The sequence below is a fragment of the Mus caroli genome, unplaced genomic scaffold (assembly GCF_978045245.1).
Source record: "Mus caroli unplaced genomic scaffold, Mus_caroli_1 scaffold_11, whole genome shotgun sequence".
NCBI lineage: Eukaryota > Metazoa > Chordata > Mammalia > Rodentia > Muridae > Mus > Mus caroli.
In genome coordinates this window covers 36,438,852-36,466,177 of record NW_028227266.1, presented here as the reverse complement: position 1 = coordinate 36,466,177, position 27,326 = coordinate 36,438,852, and the positions used below count along the sequence as shown (strand labels likewise).

At 35.4% G+C, this 27,326-nt stretch overlaps 2 protein-coding genes across 3 annotated transcripts in view; both read left to right on the top strand.

Annotated features, from left to right (window-relative positions):
• The window catches only part of LOC110301213 (olfactory receptor 8G17-like), an 81,493-nt gene extending 57,868 nt beyond the window's left edge, over positions 1-23,625 (top strand). For both annotated transcript variants that reach the window (XM_021171550.2, XM_021171549.2), the window contains one exon: positions 22,675-23,625. In XM_021171550.2, the coding sequence (XP_021027209.1) occupies positions 22,675-23,625 (951 nt within the window). The remainder of the gene's footprint in view (positions 1-22,674) is intronic.
• Positions 12,409-13,344, top strand: LOC110301216 (olfactory receptor 8G1-like). The gene has a single exon (XM_021171552.1). It carries the CDS (start codon positions 12,409-12,411, stop codon positions 13,342-13,344), a length of 936 nt encoding a protein of 311 aa, XP_021027211.1.
• Positions 23,626-27,326: the final 3,701 nt, after the last annotated feature.

Below are 27,326 nucleotides of genomic sequence, written 5' to 3'. Positions count from 1 at the left end.
CTGTTTGGATGTGTTTTCCTGTTTTTCTGTAAGGACTTCTACCTGTTTGATTATGTTATCCTGTTTTTCTTTAAGGATTTGTAACTCTTTAGCAGTGTTCTCCTGCAATTCTTTAGGGGATTTTTGTGCTTCCTCTTTATTGTCTTCTGCCTGTTTAGCAGTGTTCTCCTGCATTTCTTTAAGTGTGTTATTAAAGTCCTTCTTGAAGTCCTCTATCATCATCAGGAGATATGCTTTTAAATCCGTGTCTAGCTTTTCCGGTGTGTTGGGGTGCCCTGGACTGGGCGAAGTGGGGGTGCTGGGTTCTGATGATGGTGAGTGGTCTTGGTTTCTGTTAGTAAGATTATTACGTTTACCTTTCGCCATCTGGTAATCTCTGGGGTTAGTTGTTATCGTTGTCACTGTTTAAAGATTGGAGCAGAAGCTGTGTTCCAATCACCAGCAGTCCCAAAATCCTGCGGTGGGGGTCGTGGGTAGCTGGCGGGTGTCAGGCAACCCTGCTCCCGCGCTACCCCGGCGCTGATCCGGCTGGATGAGGCCTGTGGCCCTACTCAGGCCGATTTCTGCTTCCCTAACTAATGCAGTCTCAGGTCCCGCGCAATTGGATTGGAGCACAAGCTGTGCTCCACTCACCAGAAGTCTTAAGATCCTGTGGCGGGTGTTGTGGGTAGCTGGCGAGTGTCAGCCGACCCTGCGCCCCAGCTGCCCCGGTGCTTTTCTGACCGGAAGAGGGTTGTGGCCCTATGTAGGCCGGATTTCTCTCTTGCTCCAGTTTTCTAACTAGACGTTTACCTTAAAACACACCATATCACCAATGAACAGATAACGGAAACAGAAAATCAACCAAGACAAAGTGAAAATAATCGAAGTAATGGACAAAGAGATTTAACAGGTATCATTTCCCTGGATATGGCAGTCTCTAGATGCTCCATCCTTTTGTCTCAGCTCCAAACTTTATCTCTGTAACTCCTTCCAGGGGTGATTGTTTCCAATTCTAAGAAGGGGCAAAGTGTCCACACTTTGGTCTTCATTCTTCTTCAGTTTCATGTGTTTTGCAAATTTTATCTTATATCTCAGGTATACTAAGTTTCTGGGCTAATATCCACTTATCAGTGAGTACATATCATTTGAGTTCTTTTGTGATTGTGTTACCTCACTCAGGATGATGCCCTCCAGGTCCAACCATTTACCTAGGAATTTCATAAATTCATTCCCTTTAATAGCTGAGTAGTACTCCATTGTGTAAATGTACCACATTTTTTTGCATTCATTCCTCTGTTGAGGGGCATCTGGGTTCTTTCCAGCTTCTGGCTATTATAAATAAGGCTGCTATGAACATAGTGGAGCATGTGTCCTTGTTACCGGTTGGGACATCTTCTGGATATATGCCCAGGAGAGGTATTGCTGGATCCTCCGGTAGTACTGCGTCCAATTTTCTGAGGAACCACCAGACTGATTTCCAGAGTGGCCTCCAAACGATGACACCATTGCATACACTAGCAAGTGTTTGCTGAAAGGATCCTGATATAGCTGTCTCTTGTGAGACTAGGCCGGGGCCTAGAAAACACTTAAGTGGATGCTCACAGTCAGCTATTGGATGGATCAAAGGGCCCCCAATGGAGGAGCTAGAGAAAGTATCCAAGGAGCTAAAGAGATCTGCAGCCCTGTAGGTGCAACAACATTATGAACTAACCAGTACCCCGGAGCTCTTGACTCTAGCTGCATATGTATCAAAAGATGGCCTAGTAGGCCATCACTGGAAAGAGAGGCCCATTGGACACGCAAACTTTATATGCCCCAGTACAGGGGAACGCCAGGGCCAAAAAGTGGGAATGGGTGGGTAGGGAAGTGGGGGAGGGTATGGGGGACTTTTGGGATAGCATTGGAAATGTAATTGAGGAAAATACATAATAAAAATATTAAAAAAAAAGAATGTTTGTGAGAGTGAGGAGATTAAATATATCAAACGTCAGTCCTTGCTATTTGCTATGGAAGTCATATTAATGAAGAGAGAGGTTTTTCTCCTACCTATATTTAGAACTTCTATTGAAGGATAGAAGAGCAATAATCCTGAAATGGTTCCATGTTTGCAAAATATTTGTCCCAAACATTATGAAGCCTCAGAAAGTACAAAGGCAATTAAGATTCACTAATACAATGTGTGTTGGTTTGCAAAGTAAAATAAAACAACTCAAAGACACTCACAAGAGAGAATGAAGATGAAAGTGGAAAAAAAAAAACAGGTATCATTTTACCCTAAAACAAAAGAGTATACTTTCCTCTCAGTACCTCATGGTACCTTCCAAAACTGGCCATATAATTGGACACACACCCCAAAAAAGCCTCAAGAGATGCAAAAAGTTTCAAATAAGCCCATTCATTCTATCATATCACCATGGATTAAGGCTGGTCTTCAATAACAACAAAAATAACAGAAAGCCCAAATACTCATGGAAACTGAACAACTATCTACTAGATGATAACTTGGTAAGGGAAGAAATAAAGAAATTAAAGACTTTCTAGAGAATAACAAAAAATGAAGGCACAGCATACCCAAACTTATGGGACACAATGAAAGCAGTGCTAAGAGGAAAATCATACCACTGAGTGCCTTCATAAATAAATTGGAGAGATCCTACACTAGCAACTTAATACCATATCTGAAAGCTCTAGAACAAAAAGAAGCAAATACAAGAAGAGTAGGAAGCAGGAAATAATCAAACTCAGGCCAGAAATCAACCAATTAGAAACAAAGAGAATTATACAAAAAAAAAAAGTCAACAAACTTAAGAGCTAGTTTTTAGAGAAAATGAACAAGATAGATTAAACCCTTAGCCAAACTAGCTAAAAGGCACCAAGAAATTACCCAAATTAACAAATTCAGAAATGAAAAGGGAGACATCAATGAGAGGGGACATCAAAACTTTATCCTTTGGGGGATGCTAGAAGGGTGTGGCTGGAGTTGGTGGGTAGGTGAGGAAGCACTCTCTTAGAGGTAATGGGAAGGGGGGAATGGGTGAAGTGTTTGCACAAGGGATACCTGGAAGAGGGACAACATTCAAAATATAAATAAATACAATAATTAATTTAAAAACATTCTCAAAGAGGATCAAAGAAACCCTTTTAAAACATATACAGTGTACACAGATGTCTTTAACTTTAGTAATGTGTGTTTAATATTTACAAGTCAGGTTTTAATGAAGCAGGACATCTATCTTACTTCCACTCCACCAAATAGGAGAGTATAAATAACATAACCATGTGCATATATATGCAAAATATATAAATAGAAACTTCTGTGTCAGTTTTTTTTTCCTCCTGTGTATGTGGTTTTAATGCTGACCATTTTGTATTGGATAACAATTGAGAGGCTCATACCTAAGACAGAATTCATTAGGTGTCTATAGCTATTTTTCTAAAGATGGGACCCTGTAAGATTTCCCCCATTCTACATTAATGTTTATATTGATTTTGCCATTGTTCTGACTTTGCTCATGTTATTGTTGCTGGGAATGTTTGTTTATTCCACGCTTCTGGGCTAATATCCACTTATCAGTGAGTGACTATCATGGGTATTCTTTTGTGATTGGTTTACCTCACTCAGAATGATATTTTCTAGTTCTATCCATTTGCCAAAAATTTCATATATTCATTGTTTTTAATATCTGAGTAGTCCTCTGTTGTGTAAAGGTACCACATTATCTGTATGCAGTCCTCTGTTGAGGGACTTCTGGTTTCTTTATAGCTCCTGGCTATTATAAATAAGGCTGTGATTAACATAGTGGAACATGTGTCCTTATGACATGTTGGAGCATCTTTTGGGTATATACCCAGGAATGGATTTCTGGGTCCTCAGGTAGTACTATGACCAATTTTCTGAGTAACCACCAAACTGATTTCCAAAGTGGTTGGACCATCTTGTAATCTCACCAACAATGGAGTAGTGTTCTTTCTTCACATCCTAGTCAGCATCTGCTGTCACCTGAGCTTTTGATCTCAGGCACTCTGATTGGTGTGAGGTAGAATCTCAGGGTTGGTTTGATTTGCATTTCCCTGAAGACTAAGGATGTTGAGAATTTTCTTAGGTTCTTCTTAAACATTCGGTATACCTCAGTTGAAAATTATTTATCTCTGTACCTCATTTTTTAATAGGGTTACTTGGTTCTCACGAGTATAACTTCTTGAGTTCTTTGTATATATTGGATATTAGCCCTCTATCAGATATAGAATTGGTAAAAATCTTTTCCCAACCTGTTGGTTGCCTTTTTGTCCTATTGACAGTGTCCTTTGCCTTACAAAAGCTTTGCAATTTTATGAGGTCCAATTTGTCAATTTTTGTTCTTAGAACATAAGCTATTGGTGTTCTTTTCAGGAAATTTTGCCGTGTGCCCATGTGCTTGAAGCTCTTCCCCATTTTCTTTTCTATTAGTTTTAGTGTATCTGGTTTTATGTGGAGTTCCTTGATCCACTTGAATTTGAGCTTTCTCCAAGTAGATAAGAATGGATCGATTTCCAATCTTCCATATGCTAACTGCCAGTTGAGCCAGCACCATTTGTTGCAAATGCTGTATTTTTTCCACTGGACGGTTTTAGTTACTTTGTCAAAGGTCAAGTGACCATAGATGTGTGGGTTCACTTCTGGGCCTTCAATCAACCTGCCTGTCACTGTACCAACACTGGGCAGGATTTTTTGTTGGGTTGGTTGGTTGGTTTGTTTTTGTTTTGTTTGGTTGGTTTTTTGTTTGTTTTGGTTTTTTTTTTTGTTTTTTGTTTTTTGTTTGTTTTATCACAGTGGCTCTTTAGTACAGCTTGAGGTTAGGGATGGTGATTCCCCTAGAAGTTCTTTTATTGTTGAGAATATTTTTCACTATCCTAGGTTTTTTCTATTCCAGCCGAATTTGCAAATTGTTCTTTCTCCTCTGTGAAGAACTGAGTTGGAATTTTGGGAGAAATTACATCGAATCTGTAGATTGCTTTCAGCAAGATGGCCATTTTTATTATATTAATCCTGCCAATCCATGAACATGGGAAATCTTACCATCTTCTGAGATCTTTGATTTCTTTCCTCAGATACTTGAAGTTAGTATCAAACAGATCTTTAACTTACTAAGTTAGAGTCACACCAAGGTATTTTTATATTATTTGTGACTATTGTGAAGGGTATTATTTCCCTAATTTCTTTCTCAGCCTGTTTATCCTTTGTGTAGAGGAAAGTCACTGATTTGTTTTAATTAATTTTATATTGAGCTACCTTTCTGAAGTTGTTTATCAGGTTTAGGAGTTCTCTGATGGAAATTTGGGGATCACTTATCTATATTATCATATCATCTGCAAATAATGATATTTTGACTTCTTCCTTTCCAATTTCTATCCCTTTGATTTCCTTTTGTTGTCTAATAGCTTTGGCTAGGAATTCATATTGTATCAGTATGGAGAGCATCATTGGCTTTGTCTAGTCCCTGATTTTAGTGGGATTGCTTCAAGTTTCTCTCCATTTAGTTTGATGTGGGCTACTGGATTGCTGTATATTGCTTTTACTGAGTTTAGATATGGCCCTTGAATTCATGATCTTTCCAAGACTTTTATCATGAAGAGGCTTGGATTTTGTCAAATGTTTCTTAGCATCTAACGTGATGATCATACGATTTTTTTCCTTTGAGTTTGTTTATATAGTGGATTACATTTGATGGATTCCATATATTAAACCTTCCTTGCATCCCTGGGATGAAGCCTACTTGATCATGATGGATGATCACTTTGATGTGTTCTTGGATTCTGTTTGAGAGTATTTTATTGAGTGTTTTTACATTGATATTCAAAGAGGAATTTGGTCTGACATTCCCTTTCTTTGTTGTTTCTTTCTGTCGATTATGTATCAGAGTAATTTTGGCTTCATAGAATGAGTTTTGTAGAGTACCTTCTGTTTCTATTTTGTGGAAAAGTTCGAGGAGTATTGGTATTAGGTCTTCTGTGAAGGTTTGATAGAACTCTCCACTAAACCCATCTGGTCTTGCACTTTTTTTTTTTTTTTTTTGATTGGGAGAATATAAGTGACTGTTTTTATTTCTTTAGGAGATATAGGACTGTTTAGATAATTTATCTGATCCTGATTATCTTTAGCACTTGGTATCTGTCTAGAAAATTGTCCATTTAATCCAGAGTTTCCACTTTTTTTTTTTTTTTTTTTTGAGCATAAGCTTTTGTAGTAGGATCTGATGATTTTTTTTTCTTGGTCTCTGTTGTTATGTCTCCCTTTTCATTTCTGATTTTGTTAATTAGGATACTCACTCTGTACCCTCTAGTTTGTCTGGCTAAGTGTTTATCTATTTTTCTGATTTTCTCAAAGTACCAGTTTGGTTGATTCTTTGTATAGGGTTTTTTTGTTTTGTTTTGTTTTGTTTTTTGTTGTTGTTTTGTTTTGTTTTGTTTCTACTTGATTGATTTCAGTCTTGAGTTTATTTCCTACCATCCTACCATCTACACTTCTTGGGTGAATTTGCTTAAAGGTTCTAGAGCTTTCAGATGTCATGTCAAGCTGCTAGTATATGATCTCTCCAGTTTCTTTTTGGAGGCACTCAGAGCTATGAGCTTTTGTCTTAGTACTGCTTTCATTGTGTCCCATAGGTTTGGGTATATTGCTCCTATATATTTGGTATAAATTGGGTACATTTTCATTAAACTCTAAAAAGTCTGTAATTCTTCCTTTATTTCTTCCTTGGCCATGTTATCATTGAGTAGAGTGTTGTTCAGATTCCATGTGTATGTGGGCTTTCTATCATTTATGTTAGTATTGAAGACCAGCAGTAGACTATGGTGATCTGATAGGATGCATGGGGTTATTTCATTCTTCTTGTACTGTTGAGGCCTTTTTTTGTGACTGATTATATGGTCAAATTTGGAGAAGGTATAATGAGGTGCTGAGAAGATGGTATAATCTTTTGTCTTAGGTTAAAATATTCTATAGATATCTGTCAAATCCATTTGTTTTATAACTTCTGTTAGTTTTACTGTGTCTCTTTAGTTTCTGTTTCCATGATCTGTTTTTTTGCTGAGAGTGGGGTGTTGAAGTTTCCCTCTATTATTGTGTGGAGTGCAATGTGTGCTTTGAGCTTTAGTAAAGTTTCTTTTATGTTTGTGTTTGCCCTTGCATTAGGAGCATAGATATTCAGAATATAGTTTTTCTTGATAGATTTTTTTCCTTTGACGAGTATGAAGTATCCTTCCTTATCTCTTTTGATAACTTCATGTTGAAAGTCAATTTTATTTGATATTTGAATGGCTACTCCAGCTTGTTTCTTGGGACCATTTACTTGCAAAATTGTTTTCCAGTCTTTTACTCTGAGTTAGTGCCTGTCTTTGTCACTGAGGTAGGTTTCCTGTATGCAGCAAAATGTTGAGTCCTGTTATGTAGCCTGTCTGTTAGTCTACGTCTTTTTATTGGGGAATTGAGTTCATTGATATTAAGGAAAAAAATTGTTGCTTCCTTTTAGTTTTCTTGTTAGAGGTGGAATTATGTTTTTTTTTTTTTTTGTGGTTATCTTCTTTTTGGTTTGTTAAAAGAATATTATTTTCTTGATTTTACTTGGGTGTAAAACTCCTTGTAGTGGAGTTTTCCATTTATTATCCTTTGAGTAGCTGGACTTGTGTTGAATATTGTGTAAATTTATTTATTTTTGTCATGAAATATCTTGGTTTCTCCATTATGATTATTGAGAGTTTTGCTGGGTAGAGTAACCTGGGCTGGCATTCGTGTTCCATTAAAGGCTGTATGACATCTGCCTAGGATCTTCTGGCTTTCATAATTTCTGGTGAGAAGTCTGGTGCAATTCTCATAGATCAGCCTTTATATGTTACTTAACATTTTTTCCCTTACTGCTTTTAATATTCTTTCTTTGTTTTGTGCATTTGGTGTTTTGATTATTAAGGGAAGAATTTCTTTTATGATTCAATCTATTTGGTGTTCTGTAGGCTTCTTGTGTGTTTATGAACATCTCTTTTTTTATGTTAGGGTAGTTTTCTTCTATAATTTTGTTGAAGATATTTTCTGGCCCTTTAATTTGGAGATGTTTATTCTCTGTTATACCTATTATCCTTAGGTTTGATCTTCTCATTGTGTCTTGTATTTACCAGATGTTTTGAGTTAGTAGTATGTTTTTGGACTTGGCTTTTTTTTTTGATTATTGTATCAATGTTTTCTATGGTATCTTTTGTGCCTAAGATTCATTTATTTTTTTGTATTCTGTTGCATGCTTCTATGTCTCCTGATATCTTTCCTAGGATTTTATCTCCAGAGTTGTCTCCCGTTGTGATTTCTTTATTGTTCATGCTTCCATGTTTAGATCCTGGATGGGTTTGTTCACCTGTTTGGTTGTGTTTTCCTGTAATTCTTTAAGGGATTTTTGTGTTTCCTCTCTAAGAGCTTCTACCTGTTTACCTGTGTTCTCCTGTATTTCTTTTTGGGAGTTATTTATGTCCTTCTTAAAATCCTCTATTATCATCATGAGATATGATTTTAAATCCACATCTTGCTTTTCTTGTGTGTTTGGGTATCCAGGACTTACTGTGGTGGGAGAATTGGGTTCTGATGGTGGTAGTCTTGATTTCTTTTGGTAAGATTCTTGCATTTGCCTTTTGACATCTGATTATTTCTGGTGTTAGATTTTCTTGCTGTCTCTGACTGGAGCTTATTCCTACCGTGGGACTCTAAGCCTGTTTCAGCACTACTGGGATGTCAGTTCTGTCCTGGCAGAATTTGTGTACAGAAGGCTCTGGAACAACCCAAGCTCTGGGTGCAGATGGCGACTGGAAGGATCCTGTCCCAGCTGCTCCACTGTGCTCATCACTGCCCAGCTACAGACACTTATTGGAAAGGAAGTGGCCATCTCACTTCTGAGCCCAGGAATAAAAGCACTCCTGGCAGAACAGGTCTCTTCTGGCAGGACCTATACACACTGGGTTGTGGAACAGCCTCGGCTCATGGGTGCAGATGGTGGACTAGTTATTTTTTTTCCTGATTTTGAAAGTGGCACAGGGACATAGAAGTAGTTGTAGTGATGTGACCTGGGATGTACTGAATGGGAAAAAAAGGGGGAGAATGATATAATTATATCTTAGTTAAGATGCATTAAAATTAAAATTAGGATCTTAAAATTATTTTAAATTAAAAAAGGTACATACAGTTGGAAGGTAAATGTTGTAAGGCCACCAGGAAATAGGGGCATATTTAATCATACTATATGAATGCATGGAAATTTCAAACAATGAAAATAAATTTTGTGGAATAAAAATAGGCAATGTATTTAAGAGACTTTTGGGGGTTGCTTAGGAGAGATTGAGTTAGGAACAAGAAGGAATAAATGAGCTAATTGCATTATAACTTTAAAAAATAAAATAATTATTATTAAAAGGGGAAAACATTAGTCTAGTGGGAAATCACTAAGGCAACTAACTCAATTCTCATGGGTGTGCTTCCTGAGAATGAGAAATCCTTGGAGAATATTGTCTTATGTTTTGGTAGCTGAGACATAGATTCAGGAAAAAAACTTATGCACATAAGAGGGATCACTCAAGTAAGCGTGAAACATGAATGCATATGCTACTTTAGGGATGCTGACCTATGCTTAAAAGTTGAACTGATGCTTATGTCCTGGACGTTATTACTGAAGAATGTAGGATGCTGATACCTGTGGTTCCTAATATCACCATTTGTGATTTTGCAAGTGGCAAGTAAAATTGGTGATAAGACTTTCAGAAAGAAAGGTGAGTGTTCACTAAAAACTGTGATTAAAGAGCACAAGTCTAGAAGAATCACTTACCTAGTCAGGGAAATATTCTTCAATATCTGCAGTTCTTCAATTAGTCACAAAATTTTCTTAAAGTTTATAGAATCTCCAACCACTTTACCAGTTCCTAAAGGTTCTGTTGGTTACTATGAATTGAGAAATGTTTTCTGGAGGCCTTTAATTTAACAGCAAAATATTTTTTTAGAAAACAAAGAATGACACTGATTATACATTTTTAATTGTGTTTTTAAATGTAGAGACAATTTGACCATATTAATTTCTGGTTTTATAATGGCTTATGTCTGTCAGCTACTAGGACAGCACTGTATCATAAAGAAGAGGTGTTACTCAACTCAGGTATAATGAACAGATAAAAATCACATCAATTTAACTGCATAAAAATTCTGAACTTGTCTTCTCAGCCACAGTGACTATAATTCTGATCATAAAGAGCAATTAAAAGACACAATAGAGAGCTTTAATGACAATGTTCGTCAAGCTCCCCTTCTGCAATGACATCTAAATTGCAGTGTCATTTAAATGGCTCTGTCCAAACTCTACAAGAAAAGGTAACAGACAGACTCTCCAATATTTTTTAACTTGTGATTATGATTATTGAGGACCAAAGTTTGCTTTACATGAAAAAATAATCTTCAAGGTTCTACTGGGATTAATAAATATAAAAATAGTGTTTCAAATAATAAAATATAATATATATATAGCATCATAATTTTTAATTAGATTGGGAAGCCATTCAAAATTGCATGTCACTCATTTCTCATTCTAGTTTTGTAACCTCATTATACAGCATTACTATGAATGTTTGCTTGTCTTCTGTTATTAGTTTTATTTATGTATGTATTTTTAATTTTACATCTATGGCTGTTTTGCCAGCATGTATGTACATGCCTGGTCAGAGCCTAGAATAGGGCTTGAGATCCCCTTTGACATGGTAGGTGGAAAGTTAGTCATCTGATTAAGACACTAGTCACCAGGCTGACAACACTAGTTTATGCCACAGGATTAGTATGATGTTAACAAAGAAGCAATTTGTCCAATTGTCCCCTTACCTATTATATGAACATGCACAGGCATAATTAAGATTTAAAAATGCACATAAACTACAAGTTGAATCTGTCGAACACATAGATAATGCGTGACTCAAGGTTGTCCTGAATAAACTTGCCATGTAAATTTTAGTACAGATACCTCTTCAGAAAACTGCTGATTTTTTTCCCCTGGGTAAAACTTGGGGTACAGATTGTTCATTTGCATTGTAAGTATGTCTTTAAATTTGGAGTAAATTATAAGTTATTTTGCAAAGTATGGAAGCAGTTTCACACTGCACAGAAGATGTCTGTGGTGTCTGACTATTCCTTGCCAACAACTGGCACGTTTGCAACCCATTGTAATAGAGGTGTGTGAAGGCGGCATCTTTTTAACTTTAATGTTGGATAGTGATAATGAGTATTTCATCTTCTCTATAGACTAGTCACAAATGTATATATTTTTGGTAGGCTGCCTTATCAGCTGGTTTAATTTTTTTTAAAAAAAATATATCTTACTAGATTTTAGAATATGTGGGGTTTTTTCCACATCTTCAGTTGATAATTTCATTTTCCTTTGCAAAAAATTCTCAATTTTCACAAATAGTTATGGTTTTTTTTCTTTAGTCTTATTGGTAAATGTGTTTGTGAATTTTCTTTATAATGAAACGAACTTATTTTAGACATAGAGTAATTTTTTTAGTATTTTCTTTCAGTTATTTAAGCCTGAGCTTTTTTCTTTGCCTTCATTTCAGATGCTACAAATTTTCTTCAGATGTATTTTGTTGTGTTAGTGACAAAATTTAGATTTAATATACTTTATTCATTTAGTAATTCACTTCGAACACACAAATTTCCTTTGGTAAGCATAGGTGTTACAATTCTTAGTGTTTAATGAAAAACATCAAAATACTCAAGAGTATGTTTTCTCAGTATATGTTTCTTTTTGTATATCATGATAATTCACAAATAGATAATTTATATTGATAACTTGTTTAAAACTTGGTAGATTATTAGTAACAGACATACTCATGAATCATTTCAAATATACTTAAAAGTTATACTGGTTTAAGAAGGTAAAAGTAGTAGATTCTCCTTTAAGGTATATGACTTTATGGGGCAGGAGTAGTAAGTTAGGTTTATATTACCAGGCCTACTTTTGAGCAGTCATTAAGTCCAACTAGATAGTTGTTAGTTACCACCATGATTTTAGTGCCATTTACACTCTTAAGGCTATTTTGCCACACTCAATTGTTGTAGATCATAGGGTTTGTAGCTGGGTGAAACTATTAATTACTTTTCTCCCTTGATAGATTCCATATCATTTTAGGTTATTATGAGATTTAGTTCTCATAGAGTATATGCAAGTTTCAAATCAAGACATTGCTGGAATGATCCAAGAGCTCACTGGCAGTATGTAATGTATTAGGTTTATAAATTATTTTTTAAAAAATAATGTCAATCACATATTTAATTTAGAAAAGTTATATGCATGCAGAACTCTCTTCAATTAAAATAACAAAGTCATTATAACATGTATATCTTTCTCTCTTCTTTGAACAGAGAATTGAACATAGCATATGGCAACAGGAAACTATTGCATGTTTCCTGAGTTCATTCTGACTGGGCTCTCAAAGAAGCCACAAATCCAGATGCCTCTCTTCCTCATCTTCCTAGGAATCTATGTGGTCACTGTAGTGGGGAATTTGGGCATGATTACACTGATTAGGCTCAGTTCTCACCTGCATACCCCCATGTACTATTTCCTCAGTAGTTTGTCCTTCATTGATCTCTGCCATTCCACAGTCATAACCCCCAAAATGTTGGTGAACTTTGTGATAGAGAAGAACATCATTTCCTACACTGGATGCATGACTCAACTCTATTTCTTTCTAATTTTTGCTATTGCAGAGTGCCATATGTTAGCTGCCATGGCATATGATCGCTATGTTGCCATCTGTAACCCCTTGCTTTACAATGTAACCATGTCCTATCAGATTTACACTTCCCTGATCTCTGGAGTCTATATTATTGGTGTGGTTTGTGCATCAGCTCACACAGGCTTCATGATCAGAATACAGTTTTGTAACTTAGAGGTGATCAACCACTATTTCTGTGATCTTCTTCCCCTGCTAGAGCTTGCTCACTCTAGTACTTATGTTAATGAATTGTTAATTTTATGTTTTGGTACATTTAACATTGTTGTTCCAACCATGACTATTCTTACTTCTTATATCTTCATCATTGCCAACATCCTACGCATTCGTTCTACTGGAGGCAGGTCCAAAGCCTTCAGTACCTGCAGCTCCCACATCTTGGCTGTTGCTGTGTTCTTTGGGTCTGCTGCATTCATGTACCTTCAACCATCATCAGTCAGCTCCATGGACCAAGGGAAAGTGTCCTCTGTGTTTTATACCATTGTTGTGCCCATGCTGAACCCGTTGATCTACAGTCTGAGGAATAAGGATGTCAGTGTTGCCCTGAAGAAAATACTAGAAAGAAAATCATTCATGTAAACTGAAGTAATGAGATTAACTTATTAGAATTTAATCACCAACTGATACATTATTTGAATTTCTATTAATCACTTAAAATAATTTATTAATATTTTAATAATTTATTCAGATTCTTTCATTCTATCTCCTATCTATAATCATCCATTCCTATTTCCTCTAAAAAATTGTCATGTATTCATCATAGAGTCAAAAGTAAAGAAATGATGAGTATGTCATCTACATATTGACCTTATTCTGTCAGTCCCATCAACTTTACATTACTTTGACTGCACAGTTGGTTAAAAAAATATACCTTCTTTCTAATTTTGGATGATAAGGATGTATTTCTAAAAATTATCTTAATCCTGTTTATCTATGTGAAAAATTCATGAGATTTAGAACTATGCACCTTATGATTTTAAATTTGGAAATCACCTGGAACACTCCACATTCTGACCTACTCTTCAGTGAAAATTACATTCCTTCTTTAGTATAGTGCTTTAGACTCCTGATTGTCATTTTAAATCTATGTTAGAGAAAATTGTATGTTTTTAGCTTGTGCCTGATCCAGTATCCTTGTGTTTTTTCCATTGATGATTTAGTTTATACTTCATCAAATTGATTTTAGCCAAATTGATTGCAACTAACACACTCAAGCCAAATTTTGTGTGTTCTGATGACTTATTTCTGCACAGGTCCTAGAAATATTCTTAAAAGTTATAAATATATAATAATTTTCTCATTCTTCTTATGAAATATTTAAGGAAAGAATTTGACATATCTATATCTGTCTATATCTAACAATGGTTTATTATTGATCCAAAGAACTGTACCTACTCTTAAATTAAATTTTATTGAGTACATTTTTGTGAATCAGATTTCTTTTAAGATTAATATGTGTGTATGCTTGAAGGATATGTTGAATATTAATGACATTCTCATCTATTTTACATAAGAATTTGAAAGTTTTCTACTTGACTTGAATGTCTTGGGCAAACCAGTTAAAGTTAGATAATGTGTAAGTAATTTATGAGTTCGTAAAGAAATCTTTTAAGTAATGCTTAGTTTTTCTTGATGTTCAATCTTGTGGAAAGTGAAAGTTAATTAAGTTTGATATCAACAATTAAAATCTATGCAATAGTGTTAGGACAAAAACAAGACTCATTCTAATGAAAATTATCCATATCAAGAGTAGAACATAATTCCACATATATGACATCATTATAGTTGTGGTATATATATATATTTCTAATGCTGTGATGCTTTATTACAGTTCCTCATGTTTTGATGACCCCTAACCATAAAATTATTATCATTGCTATTTCATAGCTGTGATTTTGCTACTGTTATAAATACTAATGTATATATATTTCTTATTTTTTATTAGATGTTTTCTTTATTTACATTTCAAATGTAATCCCCTTTTAGGTTTTGCTTCAGAAAACTCCCTATCCAATCCTCCCTCCCTCTGCCTATATAAGGGTACTCCCCAACTAACCCCCACACTCCCACTTTCCTGTCCTGGCCTTATACTGGGGCATCAAGCCTTCTCAGGACCAATGGCCTCTCCTCCCATTGATACCCAACAAGTCCATCCTCTGATATATATGCAGCTGGAGCCATGGGTCCCTCAATGTAAACTCTTTGGTTCAAGGTTTAGTCCATGGGAGCTCTGGGGATACTACTTGGTTTATATTGTTGCTCTTCCTATGAGGGGCAGCCTTATTTATAATAGTGAGATGCTGGAAAGAACCCAGATGTCCATCAACAGAGGAATGGATACGAAAATGTGATACATTTATACAATGGAGTACTACTCAGCTATCAAAACAATAAATTCATTAAATTCTTACACAAATGGAAAGAACTAGAAAATATCATCCTGATTGAGGTAACCCAATCACAAAAGAACACACATGGTATAAACTCACTGATAAATAACCCCACTAAAAAATGGGGTACAGACCTAAACAGAGAATTCTCAACTGAGGAATACTGGATGGCTGTGAAGCACCTGAAAAACTGTTCAACATCCTTAATCATCAGGGAAATGCAAGTCAAAACAACCCTGATATTCCACCTCACACCAGTCAGAATGGTTAAGATCAAAAATTCAGGTGACAGCAGAGGCTGCTGAAGATGTGGTGAAAGAGGCACACTCCTCCTTTGTTGGTTGGATTGCAAGCTTGTATAACCACTCTGGAAATCAGTCTGGCAGTTCTTCAGAAAATTGGACATAGTATTACTGGAATATACAGCAATTCCTTTCCTGGGCATATACCCATAAAATGTTCCAACTTGGGATAAGGACACATTCTCCACTATGTTCATAGCATCCTCATTTATAATAGCCAGAAGCTGGAAAGAACCCAGATGCCCCTCAACAGAGGAATGGATACAGAAAATGTTGTACATTTACACAATGGAGTACTACTCAACAATTAAAAACAATAAACTAATAAAAGTCTTAGGCAAATGGGTGGATCTGGAGAATATCATCCTAAGTGAGATAATCCAATCAAAAAAGAACGCACATGATATACACTCATTGATAAGCAGATATTAGCCCAGACTGACTACCCAATATACAATTTGCAAAACACAAGAAACTCAAGAGGAAGGAAGACCAAAGTATGGATACTTTGCTCCTTCTTAGAATAGGGAACAAAATACCCATGGAGGGAGTTACAGGGACAAAGTTCGGAGCTGAGAGGGAAGGAAGGACTATCCAGAGACTGCCCCACCTGGGGATCCATCCCATATACTACCACTAAACCCATACACAATTGCATATGCCAGCAAGATTTTGCTGACAGGACTCTGATAAAGTTATCTCTTGTGAGGCTATGCCAGTGTCTTGCAAATATAGAAGTGGATGCTCACAGTCATCTACTGGATGTAACACAGGGCCCATAATGAAGGAGCTAGAGAAAGTACCTAAGGAGTGAAAGGAGTCTGCAACTCTATACGAGAAACAACACATGAGCTCACCACTACCCAGAGCTGTGTCTCTAGCTGCATATGTAGCAGAGGATGGCCTAGTAGGCTATCAATGGGAGGAGAGGCCCTTGGTTTTGTGAAGATCATATGCCACAGTACAGGGGAATGCCAGGGCCAGGAAGCAGGAATGGATGGGTTGGGGAGCAGGGTGGGAGGAGGGTATAGAGGACTTTCAGGATAGCATGTGAAATGTAAATGAAGAAAATATCTAATTAAAAATAAGTGGATATTAGCCCAGAAGCTCTGAATATCCAAGATACAATTCACAGACCAAATGAAGCTCAAGAAGAATGAAGACCAAAGTATGAATACTTTGGTCCTTTTTAGAAGTGGGAGCAATATAAACATTGGAGGAGATACAAAGACAACATGTGGAGCAGAGACTAAAGGAAAGGCCATCCTGTGGATCCATTCCATATACAGATACCCAGTTCAGATACTATTGTGGATGCCAACAAGTGCTTGTTGACAGGAGCCTGATATCGCTGTCTCCTGAGAGGCTCTGCCAGTGCCTGAAAAATACAGAAATGGACGCTTTCAGCCAACCATTGAACTGAGTATATAGCCCACAATGGATGAGGTAGAAAAAGGACTGAAGGAACTGAAGGAGCTTGCAGTATCATAGGAGGAACAACAGTTTATATGATATATGTAAACTTTATATTCATCTATATAAATATCACAGCCTCAATTAACTGACTACCCAGCAAAAACATTTTATTTTATTTGTTTCTTTATTTTTTTATTTATTAGTTTTGATAGGACTGGCTCAAATCTTTGATTTTTCTCCATTTAGAATATTATTTTTATTCACAGGTTTGTTGATCCTCCATATTGAGCTTTGTTCAGAACTTAAGAGGAACAATAGAATGATAACAAAAGTGACCACAGCTCTATAGAACTCTCTCCTGAAGAATCTAAAATTTTGACATTTGTCAAATTGAGCACATCATATAGTAGAACATTAATGTCTCCACATATTCGTGATTATTTTTGAACTCAATGAATCTGAGTTTAAACAAATCTACTGCTCATCTATTGTGCTTGTATGGAAATAACATAGTCAACATATATATATATATATATATATATATATATATATATATATCATTTAATGTGAGTTAATAAAAATAAATAAGAAATAAATCTTAAGTCAAGATCCAACACATCTTAAATATTGGATTTGCAGAGCAATTGAAAACTACTACATATTTAATAAAGTATCACTTGCATTCTTCCTCTAAAATTTCGTTACCCCACTGTGTCATTTGTTTCTACCAGAGGCACCTAAGAAATGTACAGATCTCAGAACAACCCACAAATGCTGGATCAAAATAAAAATTTTAACACAGCTCTTTAATGATCCACATACTTAATTTTGACTAGGCTCTGAAAGTTAAGTATGACAGAAATCCACTGAAAAATAATTTGGCAGTTGGGGAATTAATTGTGATAATTGCTTATTTTCTCATAAGCATATTTTTAGAATAATGAGAGTCCTTAGGGAATTTTTATTTCTTGACATACAATAGCTGAAGATCTTAAATTCTGGACTGAGCTTCCAATTGCTCAGGTGACTGTGACTGTGGATGTGAATTTGACACTTCTGATGTACAAAATAAGTGAGTGCTGGAAGAACATAACTTGACTTGCAGACCATGCTCACAGGTACTGTTGCCATTGCTAGCTAGGCCTTGTCTTCTCAATACTAACTGTAGAATGCTGGCTGTCTACATCTCCCAGTGACAGGATTCATGATATTTTAAAGCAGAAAAAAGCCTTGATATTGAAATTTTAATCTAAGTAAATTAGGTAAGCATGTTTGTCTCACATACTCACACTTGTCAGTTAGGACAAGTCCTCAAGCAATCACTATCAAGTAACTCAAATAAATGAACATCCCCATTCACACATCTACTTAATTTATTCCTAAAGGTATCCTTAAAAATTTGTAATGTGACAGATGTGTATTAGTGAGGAAATAACCAAACAAGTTCAACTTGTTATTTGGCTAGTAGTTTAGTTTAGTTATCAGGTAAATGTGTAGTTCAGAAATTGCAATATCCTGAGTACCTTTAGGATGAATCCATTAAACTATCATGAAAATTAACTCATTTCAAATGTAGTTAACATAGGATATAAAAGAAATACATGTTTACCAGATAATAAAAAAATGCTAAGTGACATACTTTCAATAAGAATAACAGCAATCCAAAATGTATAAAAGAAATGACAGGCATGTAGCTTATGATCTACAAGTAGCCAAATTTGTCCATCACAGAAGGAAAGGGTTGTATTCAGGAAGAGTTTATCAGAATGAATGTGGGTAGGCAGTTGAGGTTTTACAAAAGAAATTAAGAGAATGTTTGCTCTAGATCTGTAAAAGTGAATTATCATCAGATTTAGGGATCAGTATAATCCATGAGCAGGAATAAGTAATGTGTTTCACTTTTAAAATAACAAACTTACATAATATTCCTGTGTGATTATTGAATTACGTATCTCCTATGCTTCCAAACACCAAATATAGAAGCTGTTTTACATGTAAGATGCATACTAATTCTACTATCTTTAAATGTTTCCCAAACATCTGTTAGCTTCTGTATTTTATCTTGCCATTGTCCTTTCCTTAGCAGGAACATCTACAGCTAAAGTAATAGAATGAGATGTAGCATAGTAGCTTTACATCAGTGTTTACTAACTTCATGGAAAATAGACAAAATGGAGGCATTAGCAAGGGCTTGCCAGAGGCTACAGTTATGGTAAATGGTGATCACTATGAGGTACATTGCTTCAACCACAGTGACCTCTTGGCTGCTTACCAGTTCAACAGTTCCTGAGCTGAGAAGACACATCAGAGATCTTTTAGAAATCACTGAAAAAATGTGTTAGAATAACCTAAAGTAATATAGTATAATTTGCTGTATACAGAGATTTGTATATTCATGAAAATCCTTTATTTACCTTTGTTTTCTCTCAGTCTATAAATTTCATTGTATCATTGAAATGAAAATATATCTATAGCTTAATATAGGATTTGACTTAGTCTATATGTGTTGTATAGTTGTAGACATTTAAAAAACAATTTAGGGATTAATAAATTTTTCCTTATGTTTCTACAAATAAAAAATTATTATAACAGATTAGATATTATATTTTTATTTTAATATTTAATGAGTACACATTTCTAAACCACTCTTTCTGTGTCTTGTGCATGGGAAGAAAACATTTATTAAAGAATTAAAATGTCAATCATTACTGAGCATAATTTATGATAATTTGAAAATTTGTTGAAAACTGATCAATTGCAAGAAACTACAGCTTAGGCCAATTTAAAATAGGCTCATACATGATTTGATGTTTCTATAAGTGGCAAGATAAAGAAATTATTAATAATTATGGACTCACGTTTGAGAAACCAAGTAACTATCACAATTACTCTGCTCAGATCATGTTTGGGAAACAGAATATGAAGCTGTGGCTGTGGAACATCTATTTTTATTTGTTAGCATGTTTATATTTTAACATTCATAATATTTATTAGTGCTATGATCACCCAGATCATATAAAGAACCCCTGAAATAACTATTGTTTGTACACAAATGCATTCAACAATGACTGTTAAAAAAAAACATCTTTTAACTCCATTATTTTTTCAATAGTATTACAAAAGACTGTGCCACATGTTAGTATGAGATTGTTGTTTACCATATATCTTCACTAAATAAGAGAAACAATAGTTTTGATATCAAATTTTCATATTGAGGCAAGATGAATGCATGTTTCAATACAATATTAAAATAGAATCCTAAGAAAGAAAATATTCTAAGTCCAGCAGGGTATGTCACTGAACACATCCATTAATTTCGACCTGATTTGTTAAATAAGTTCATGAAAAGTCTAACATTTGTAGATTTATTTTGTTGGATTTACTCCTATTTTTATTGTTATCTAAACATAACATATCATAACACATTCATCTAGTATCTTTTATAAACATTTATGTTGTTTATACATTTTATTACTTTAAATAAAACTTCTTCCCAAACCCGAATTTCTTCTTCCCCTTTAGAGAAGGGCAAGCCAGCTTCTAGGTAACACCCCCAACAACCCTGGCCCACTAATCCCCACCCCCACCTACATGTTCTTCCACTTAGGCCAGAGAGGCAGCCCAGTCACAGGTAGACAGACAAGAGATACAGGAATCCTCCACTCCAGTTGTTGGGGGACCTACATGAAGAAAAACTGTTCATCTGCTACATATGTACATGAAGCCTAATTCCAACCCATGTTTGTTCTTTGGTTGGCAGTTCAGTCTCTGGTAAGCCCAAAGATTGAAGTTAGTTAACACTGTTGATCTTTCTGTGGGGTCCCTGTCCTCTTGGGGTCCCTCAATACTTTTCCCAAATCTTCCATAATATTCTCAGAGCTTATCTAATATTTGGCAGTAGGATTCTGCATCTGGTGGAACCTCTTGGAAGACTGTTATGCTAGGCAACTCTCTGAAAGAATAATGCACCATTAATAGTTTCAGGGATTTGTTGGTTCTTACGCATGAGATGGGTCTCAAGTTGAGTCAGTCCTTCGTCATTGGCCATTCCCTCAGTCTCTGTTCTATCTTTGTTCCTCTACAGCTTGTAGTCAGAACACAATTTGAGTCTAAGATTTTGTGGGTGGGCTGTTGCTTTATCTCTCCACTGGGAGGGCTGCCTGGCTACAGAAAGTGGCCAGTTCTGATCCATTTCCAACACCACTTGGAGAGTCTGCTTGCTTTGCCCCCAAAGACTCCTTTGAGCTTCCCTCCATCCCAAGTTAATGGCAAGTCCTAGAAATTGCTACCCTCTCCTACTCCACCACCTATTTCCATTCTCTTTTCCATGCTGTTCTTACATCTGATCCCCACAAAAGCATGCTTCTCTCCCCATAACCTCTCCTACCCAGTTCACTACTTCTGTCCACCTCTGATTTCTATTTTATTTCCCCATCTGAGAAAGATTCAGCCATCTTCTCTTGGCTTCTCTGGGTGTGTCTTTGGCCCTTCCTTAATAAAATAACCAAACCATTGTTAATGGACTAATAATACATATGCTTTTTTATTGTAAAGCTGTCACACTTTTAGTGATTTTGAAGTACAACCTCAAATCACTCTGTTTTACTTGCAAATAATTTTGCAAGCTGGTAAGTATTGCTTTTAGACTTGTGTCATCTAGTAAGTTCTTGAAGAGTTGCCTTTTTGCCTCCTTTATGAATAGTGTGTGTGTGTGTGTGTGTGTGTGTGTGTGTGTATGCATGTATGTATGTATCTGTGTGAGTATGCATGTGCATATATATATATGTGTGTGTGTGTATATATATATATATATATATATATATATTCACCAGTTACATGAAATTTTTGTTATTCATTTTACATGTGGATCCTGCCTCCCTCCTCTCTCTCCATCCTCTCCTCCCAGACTGACCCATACAAATCCCTTCCCCCATTATCCATTACCCTTCACCTTCTACAAACCTTTCACTTGTTAAATTTATCCCAAGATAATTTATATTATGTGCTATTGTGAAAGATATTGTTTCCCCAATTTATTTTTCATTAAAATTGTTATATGCATATAGGAGGGCTAATGATGTACATAAATTAATTTTGTATCCTCTCACTTTGCTGACAAAGTTTATCAGCTGTTGAAGTAACATGGAGGGAATTTTTGGGTCACTTATGTATGTGGTAACATCATCTGCAAATAAAGTTAAGTCAATCCTAATTCATTATGAATAGTTACATAGTGAAATAATTGATATTTATTTATTATGTTACAGAACAATGAAACAAACTTGTAATTCTTGCTTTCTCTTTTTGTAGCTGTGCTTTTGGCACCTCTGATTCACAAAAGTTGAGGGGGAAAGAAGACAAATTGAAACACTAAGATTTTTATCTCATAAATTTTGTCAGAAATTGTTAGTTTATAGATATGTCTTCTGCCATTTATAATTTAGGCACATGTGTATTTTGAAAAAGAGTTTAAAGTCATGAATCAAATTTGCTATTTTACTTTGTCACATATACTTAATAAATAATGCGGTTTAGAAATTGTATTTAAGAATACTAGGTTCAGAGGTTTGAGATGTTGAAGTAGAAAATTGAGAGTACAAAAGTTTTTAACACTAAAAAGACAAAATATTTTCTAAAATATATCATTAAGTTTGAAACTCAAATATAGAAAATATTAAAGTGAAACAACTTCTACATAGTGAAGATGTTCCAGTAAAACGTGGTCATATAGAATTGTAGGTGGTACCTGCTTCCAAAAGAAAACAACTGTGTCCTTCTAAATCCATACATTTTCCTTTCAGAATCTGCCTGAGAACATGGAAAAAGGCAATCACTCTACAGTGACCAAATTCTTCCTCTCTGGCTTAACAGACCAACCAGAGCTGCAGCTGCCACTCTTCCTCCTCTTCCTTGGAATCTACCTGCTCACAGTGCTGGGGAACCTGGGCATGATCATCCTGATCCTGCTCAGCTCACACCTGCACACCCCCATGTACTTCTTCCTCAGCAGTCTGTCCTTCATTGACCTCTGCCAATCTACTGTCATTACCCCAAAAATGCTGGTGAATTTTGTGATGGAGAAGAATGAAATCTCCTACCCTGAGTGCATAACTCAACTTTGCTTCTTTGTCATTTTTGTTGTTTCAGAATGTTTCATGCTGGCTGCAATGGCATATGATCGCTATGTTGCCATCTGTAGCCCCCTGCTTTATAGTAGCATCATGTCTCAACATAAGTGCTTTTCTCTTGTTTTAGGAGTTTACATTATAGGCATAGTTTGTGCATCAGCTCATGTAGGGTGTATATTTAGAGTTGATTTCTGCAGATTTGATGTGATTAACCATTATTTCTGTGATCTTATTTCTATCCTTAAGCTCTCATGTTCTAATATTTTTGTGAATGAGCTTGTAATTCTAATTTTTAGTCTAATTAATACCATTTTCCCAACCCTGACCATCCTCATTTCTTATACTTTCATCATTATCAGCATCCTGCGGATTAAATCTACTGAGGGAAGATCCAAAGCCTTTAGTACCTGCAGCTCTCACATCTCAGCTGTTGCTGTCTTTTTTGGTTCTGCTGCATTTATGTATCTGAAACCATCATCTTCAAGCTCCATAGATGAGGGAAAAATATGTTCCATATTCTATACCATCTTTGTGCCTATGCTCAACCCCCTAATCTATAGTCTGAGGAACAAGGATGTCAATATTGCTCTGAAGAAAATAATAGAAAGAAGATCATTTTTCTGATAAATATAATGTACAAAATATTTCATTAGCTCTTCATTTGTGGCTACTACATAGTATAATTATTGTTTTGATTTTGTTAATCCACGTTATTTTCTTCATTTCTTGAGAGTATAATATTGATCTTTAATGCCTAACTTAATATTATTTTTTACAATATCTCACTTCATATCTTCTTCTTGGTGGTCACTGCCAAGTATCAAGAAATTATTTGCTATACCAGGCCTTGATAATTTTCTTGATATTTTCTTTCCACTAATATAGGTATGTGGTATCCAATATGTAACCAAAATATTGCTTATTTACCATTTTGTGCTGCTTTCAGTATATTTGGTTTGGATTAGAATACATTATACATAAATTTCACAAATTTTGCAAGCGTTTGTAAGACATTTGTGTTACATGAATTTTTAACCCCCAAAAGCCCAGATTAAAACACACACACACACACACACACACACACACACATACAATCTAGTTATTATAATTATAAGCAATCTGCCTCAATTGGGCAGATATAGAACTATACATACTATGCTATTTCCCACCTGTAAGACCCTCTACTATGTGCAGTTTCTTGTGGCCATATGGTTTTGCTCCATTATGGCTTCTCCTTCCTCTTCTGTCCTCTGTCCTTTCCTTCTCATTCTCCTCTCTGCTCTCCAAAATGTATTGTTCTACCTTTCCCTTTCCCTGCCAAATAACAGGTTCAATCTTTTATTGACCAGGTCAAATAGGAAGAAGTTTCACATGAGATCACATGAATATGTGATCAACTGCTGATCAGGGGCAGCCCATCTTGAGAAATCAGAACTAATATTAAAATACAAACAGCATCAGGGCAACCCACAACGTTTCACCCTTTTTGTCCATTAGAAAGGTCTTTTCTATCAGATATTTACTTAACATATTTACAATAGTTATGTAGCCTAAAATGTTTCATACACACTAATATTGTCCAGTCCATCATTTATGTCATATTATTTAAGTATATTATTTGAACATCTATCCTAATTTAAAGAGCCTACAATTATATATCTGAATTATATTTTGATTTTAACTTGCCTTAACATCTGAAAACCAACCTTTTAAATCTAGATCATCTTCCTTAGTGATAAACAACTTAAATTTGTTTATGTAACTATGAATGATCTTTAATCCCATCAGAAATCCAAGAACAAAATAAATATTGTCTGGATATATAGGAAGCACAAAAATATAAGTTCCAAACAACAAATTTGCAGAGACAGTTGACTTCCTGGTCAATTCCCCATTCCTCAAATTGTGAGTCCATCTGTCTTCAGCCTCCTGGCCCAGAACTGTCTGACATACTTTAAGTAAAGAAGGAAATACAAAAACTAGCTTAGCCTGTCTTGACAGAGCTAAGCTGTTGACTATCCCACATTGTGTATCCTTCCTTGGGTAGTATTATGTTTTTCTTTAGATGAATTAAGGAAATTCTTGCCAAGTATCTACCATGATTTAACAGAAACAGCTCTAAATAGAGGTTATGATTTATTAAATATCTTCTTTGAACAGTGTAGGGGGTATTGTAAGGAACATGCATTTCTTTGTCAAAAGTCTAATGAAATGATTGTAAAAGTCATATTCTGTGGATTCCTGATGCTTTTGAAGATTATCTATATAAAGTATGTTAATCCTTGACTACTTTTAGATATTTCTAGGTTAATAACATTGAATATTCATTATAATACAGAATCTAATATAATCATAAGATTATTATTTGCCCTGTAACTTGTATTACTTATTCACCCTAAACAGTTTGTAATAGCAGCTATAGAAGAATTGGCTCAAAACCTTTTATTCTTAAATGAGTTGCAAAGTTTATCTAAGAATAACAATATTAATTTTAAATTTTGTATTAATATACAAAGATTTGTACCAATGAAAACCTTAAACCTGTTTCAATATGTGAATTCTTTACAAATGTAATAAATCACAACGTCCATTTTGCATCAAATATAAAGATTTCTACCAATGTTAGATTGTGGCTATACAAAGTTTTGTTTAAGAATAAATTTAGTAACTGTATGGCATTTCCTTCATCAAATACTTTGTCTCCATATTTGCTCCCATGAGTACTGTGTTTCCTTTTCCAAGAAGGACTTTAGTCTTCCCTTTTCTTGAGCTTCATTGGTCTGTGACTTGTATCTTGGATATGCTGAGCTTTTGGGCTAATATCCACTTATCAGTTGAGTGCATACCATGTGTGCTCTTTTGTCATTGGGTTACCTCACTCAGGATGATATTTTCAAATTCCATCCATTTGCCTGCAAATTTCATGAAGTCATTGTTTTTAATAGCTAAGTAGTATTCCATTGTGTAAATGTACCATATTTTCTATAACTGTGCCACTGTTGAGGGACATATGGGTTCTTTCAAGCTTCTGGATATAAATAAGGCTTCTATTAACATAGTGGAACATGTGTCCTTGTTATATGTTGGAACATCTTTTGGATATATGCCCAGCAGCAGTATAGCTGGGTTTGCCAATAGTACTATATCCAGTTTTCTGAGGAACTGCCAAATTGATTTCCAGAGTGGTTGTACCAGCTTGTAATCTCACCAACAATGGAGCAATGGTCCTCTTTCTTCACATCCTTGCCAGAATCTGATGTCACCTGAGTTTTTTATCTTAACCATTCTAACTGGTTTGAGGTGGAATCTCAGTGTTATTTTGATTTGTATTTCCCTGATAACTAAGAATGTTGAACATTTCTTTAGGTGCTTCTTGGCCATTTGAAATTCTCAGTTGAGAATTCTTTGTTTAGCTCTGTACCCCATTTTAATAGGGTTATTTGATTTTCTGGAGTCTAACTTCTTGAGTTCTTTGTATATATTGGATATTAGCATTCTATCAGATGTAGGATTGGTAAAGATTCTTTTCCAATCTTTTGTTTGTCATTTTGCTCTATTGACAGTGTCCTTTATCTTATTGAAGCTGTTTAATTTTATGAGGTTCCATTTGTTGATCCTTGATCTTAGAGCATAAACTATTGGTGTTCTGTTCAGGAAATTTTCCCCTATGCCCATGTGTTAGAGGCTTTTCCCCAGTTTTTCTTCTAATGATTTCAGTGTATCTGGTTTTATGTGGAGGTCCTTAATCCACTTGTACTTGAGCTTTGTACAAGGAGATAGGAAAGGATCAATTTGTATTCTTCTACACTCAGGAGCTCCCAGGAACTAAACCTCCACATATGGAGGGACCCTTGGCTCCAGCCACATGTGTAGCAAAGGATGGCCTTGTTGAGCATCACTGGGAGAAGAAGCCCTTTGTCCTGTGATGGATCAATGCTCCAGGTTAGGGGTATGTGAGTTTGGGGAGGTAGGAGTAAGTGGGTAGGTGGGGAAATACCCTCATAGAAGTAGGTGAAAGGAGGATGGGACTGGGGGTTTTGGGTGGGAAATCACGAAAGGGGATAATATTATAAATGTAAATAAAGAAAATATCCAATAAAAAATAAAAGAATGACAAAAATTTTAGAGTAGGTTCAGCTAAAGAGAGGATATGTAAATTTAGATCAAAGAAAATCGCCCAAAATGCAGGTAAAATATTTAATAGAAACTTCAAATGATGGCAATAGTATTCTGAAGATTTACAGGACTCAAATTATAGAATGAATTATTCCAAAGTATATTTAATAAGTTTTACAGAGAATGGTAAAAGAGGAAATGGTGAAATA

Excerpts from the sequence above, each read along its gene's own strand:
- LOC110301216 (XM_021171552.1), top strand. The coding sequence starts at position 12,409 with ATGGCAACAGGAAACTATTGCATGTTTCCTGAGTTCATTCTGACTGGG.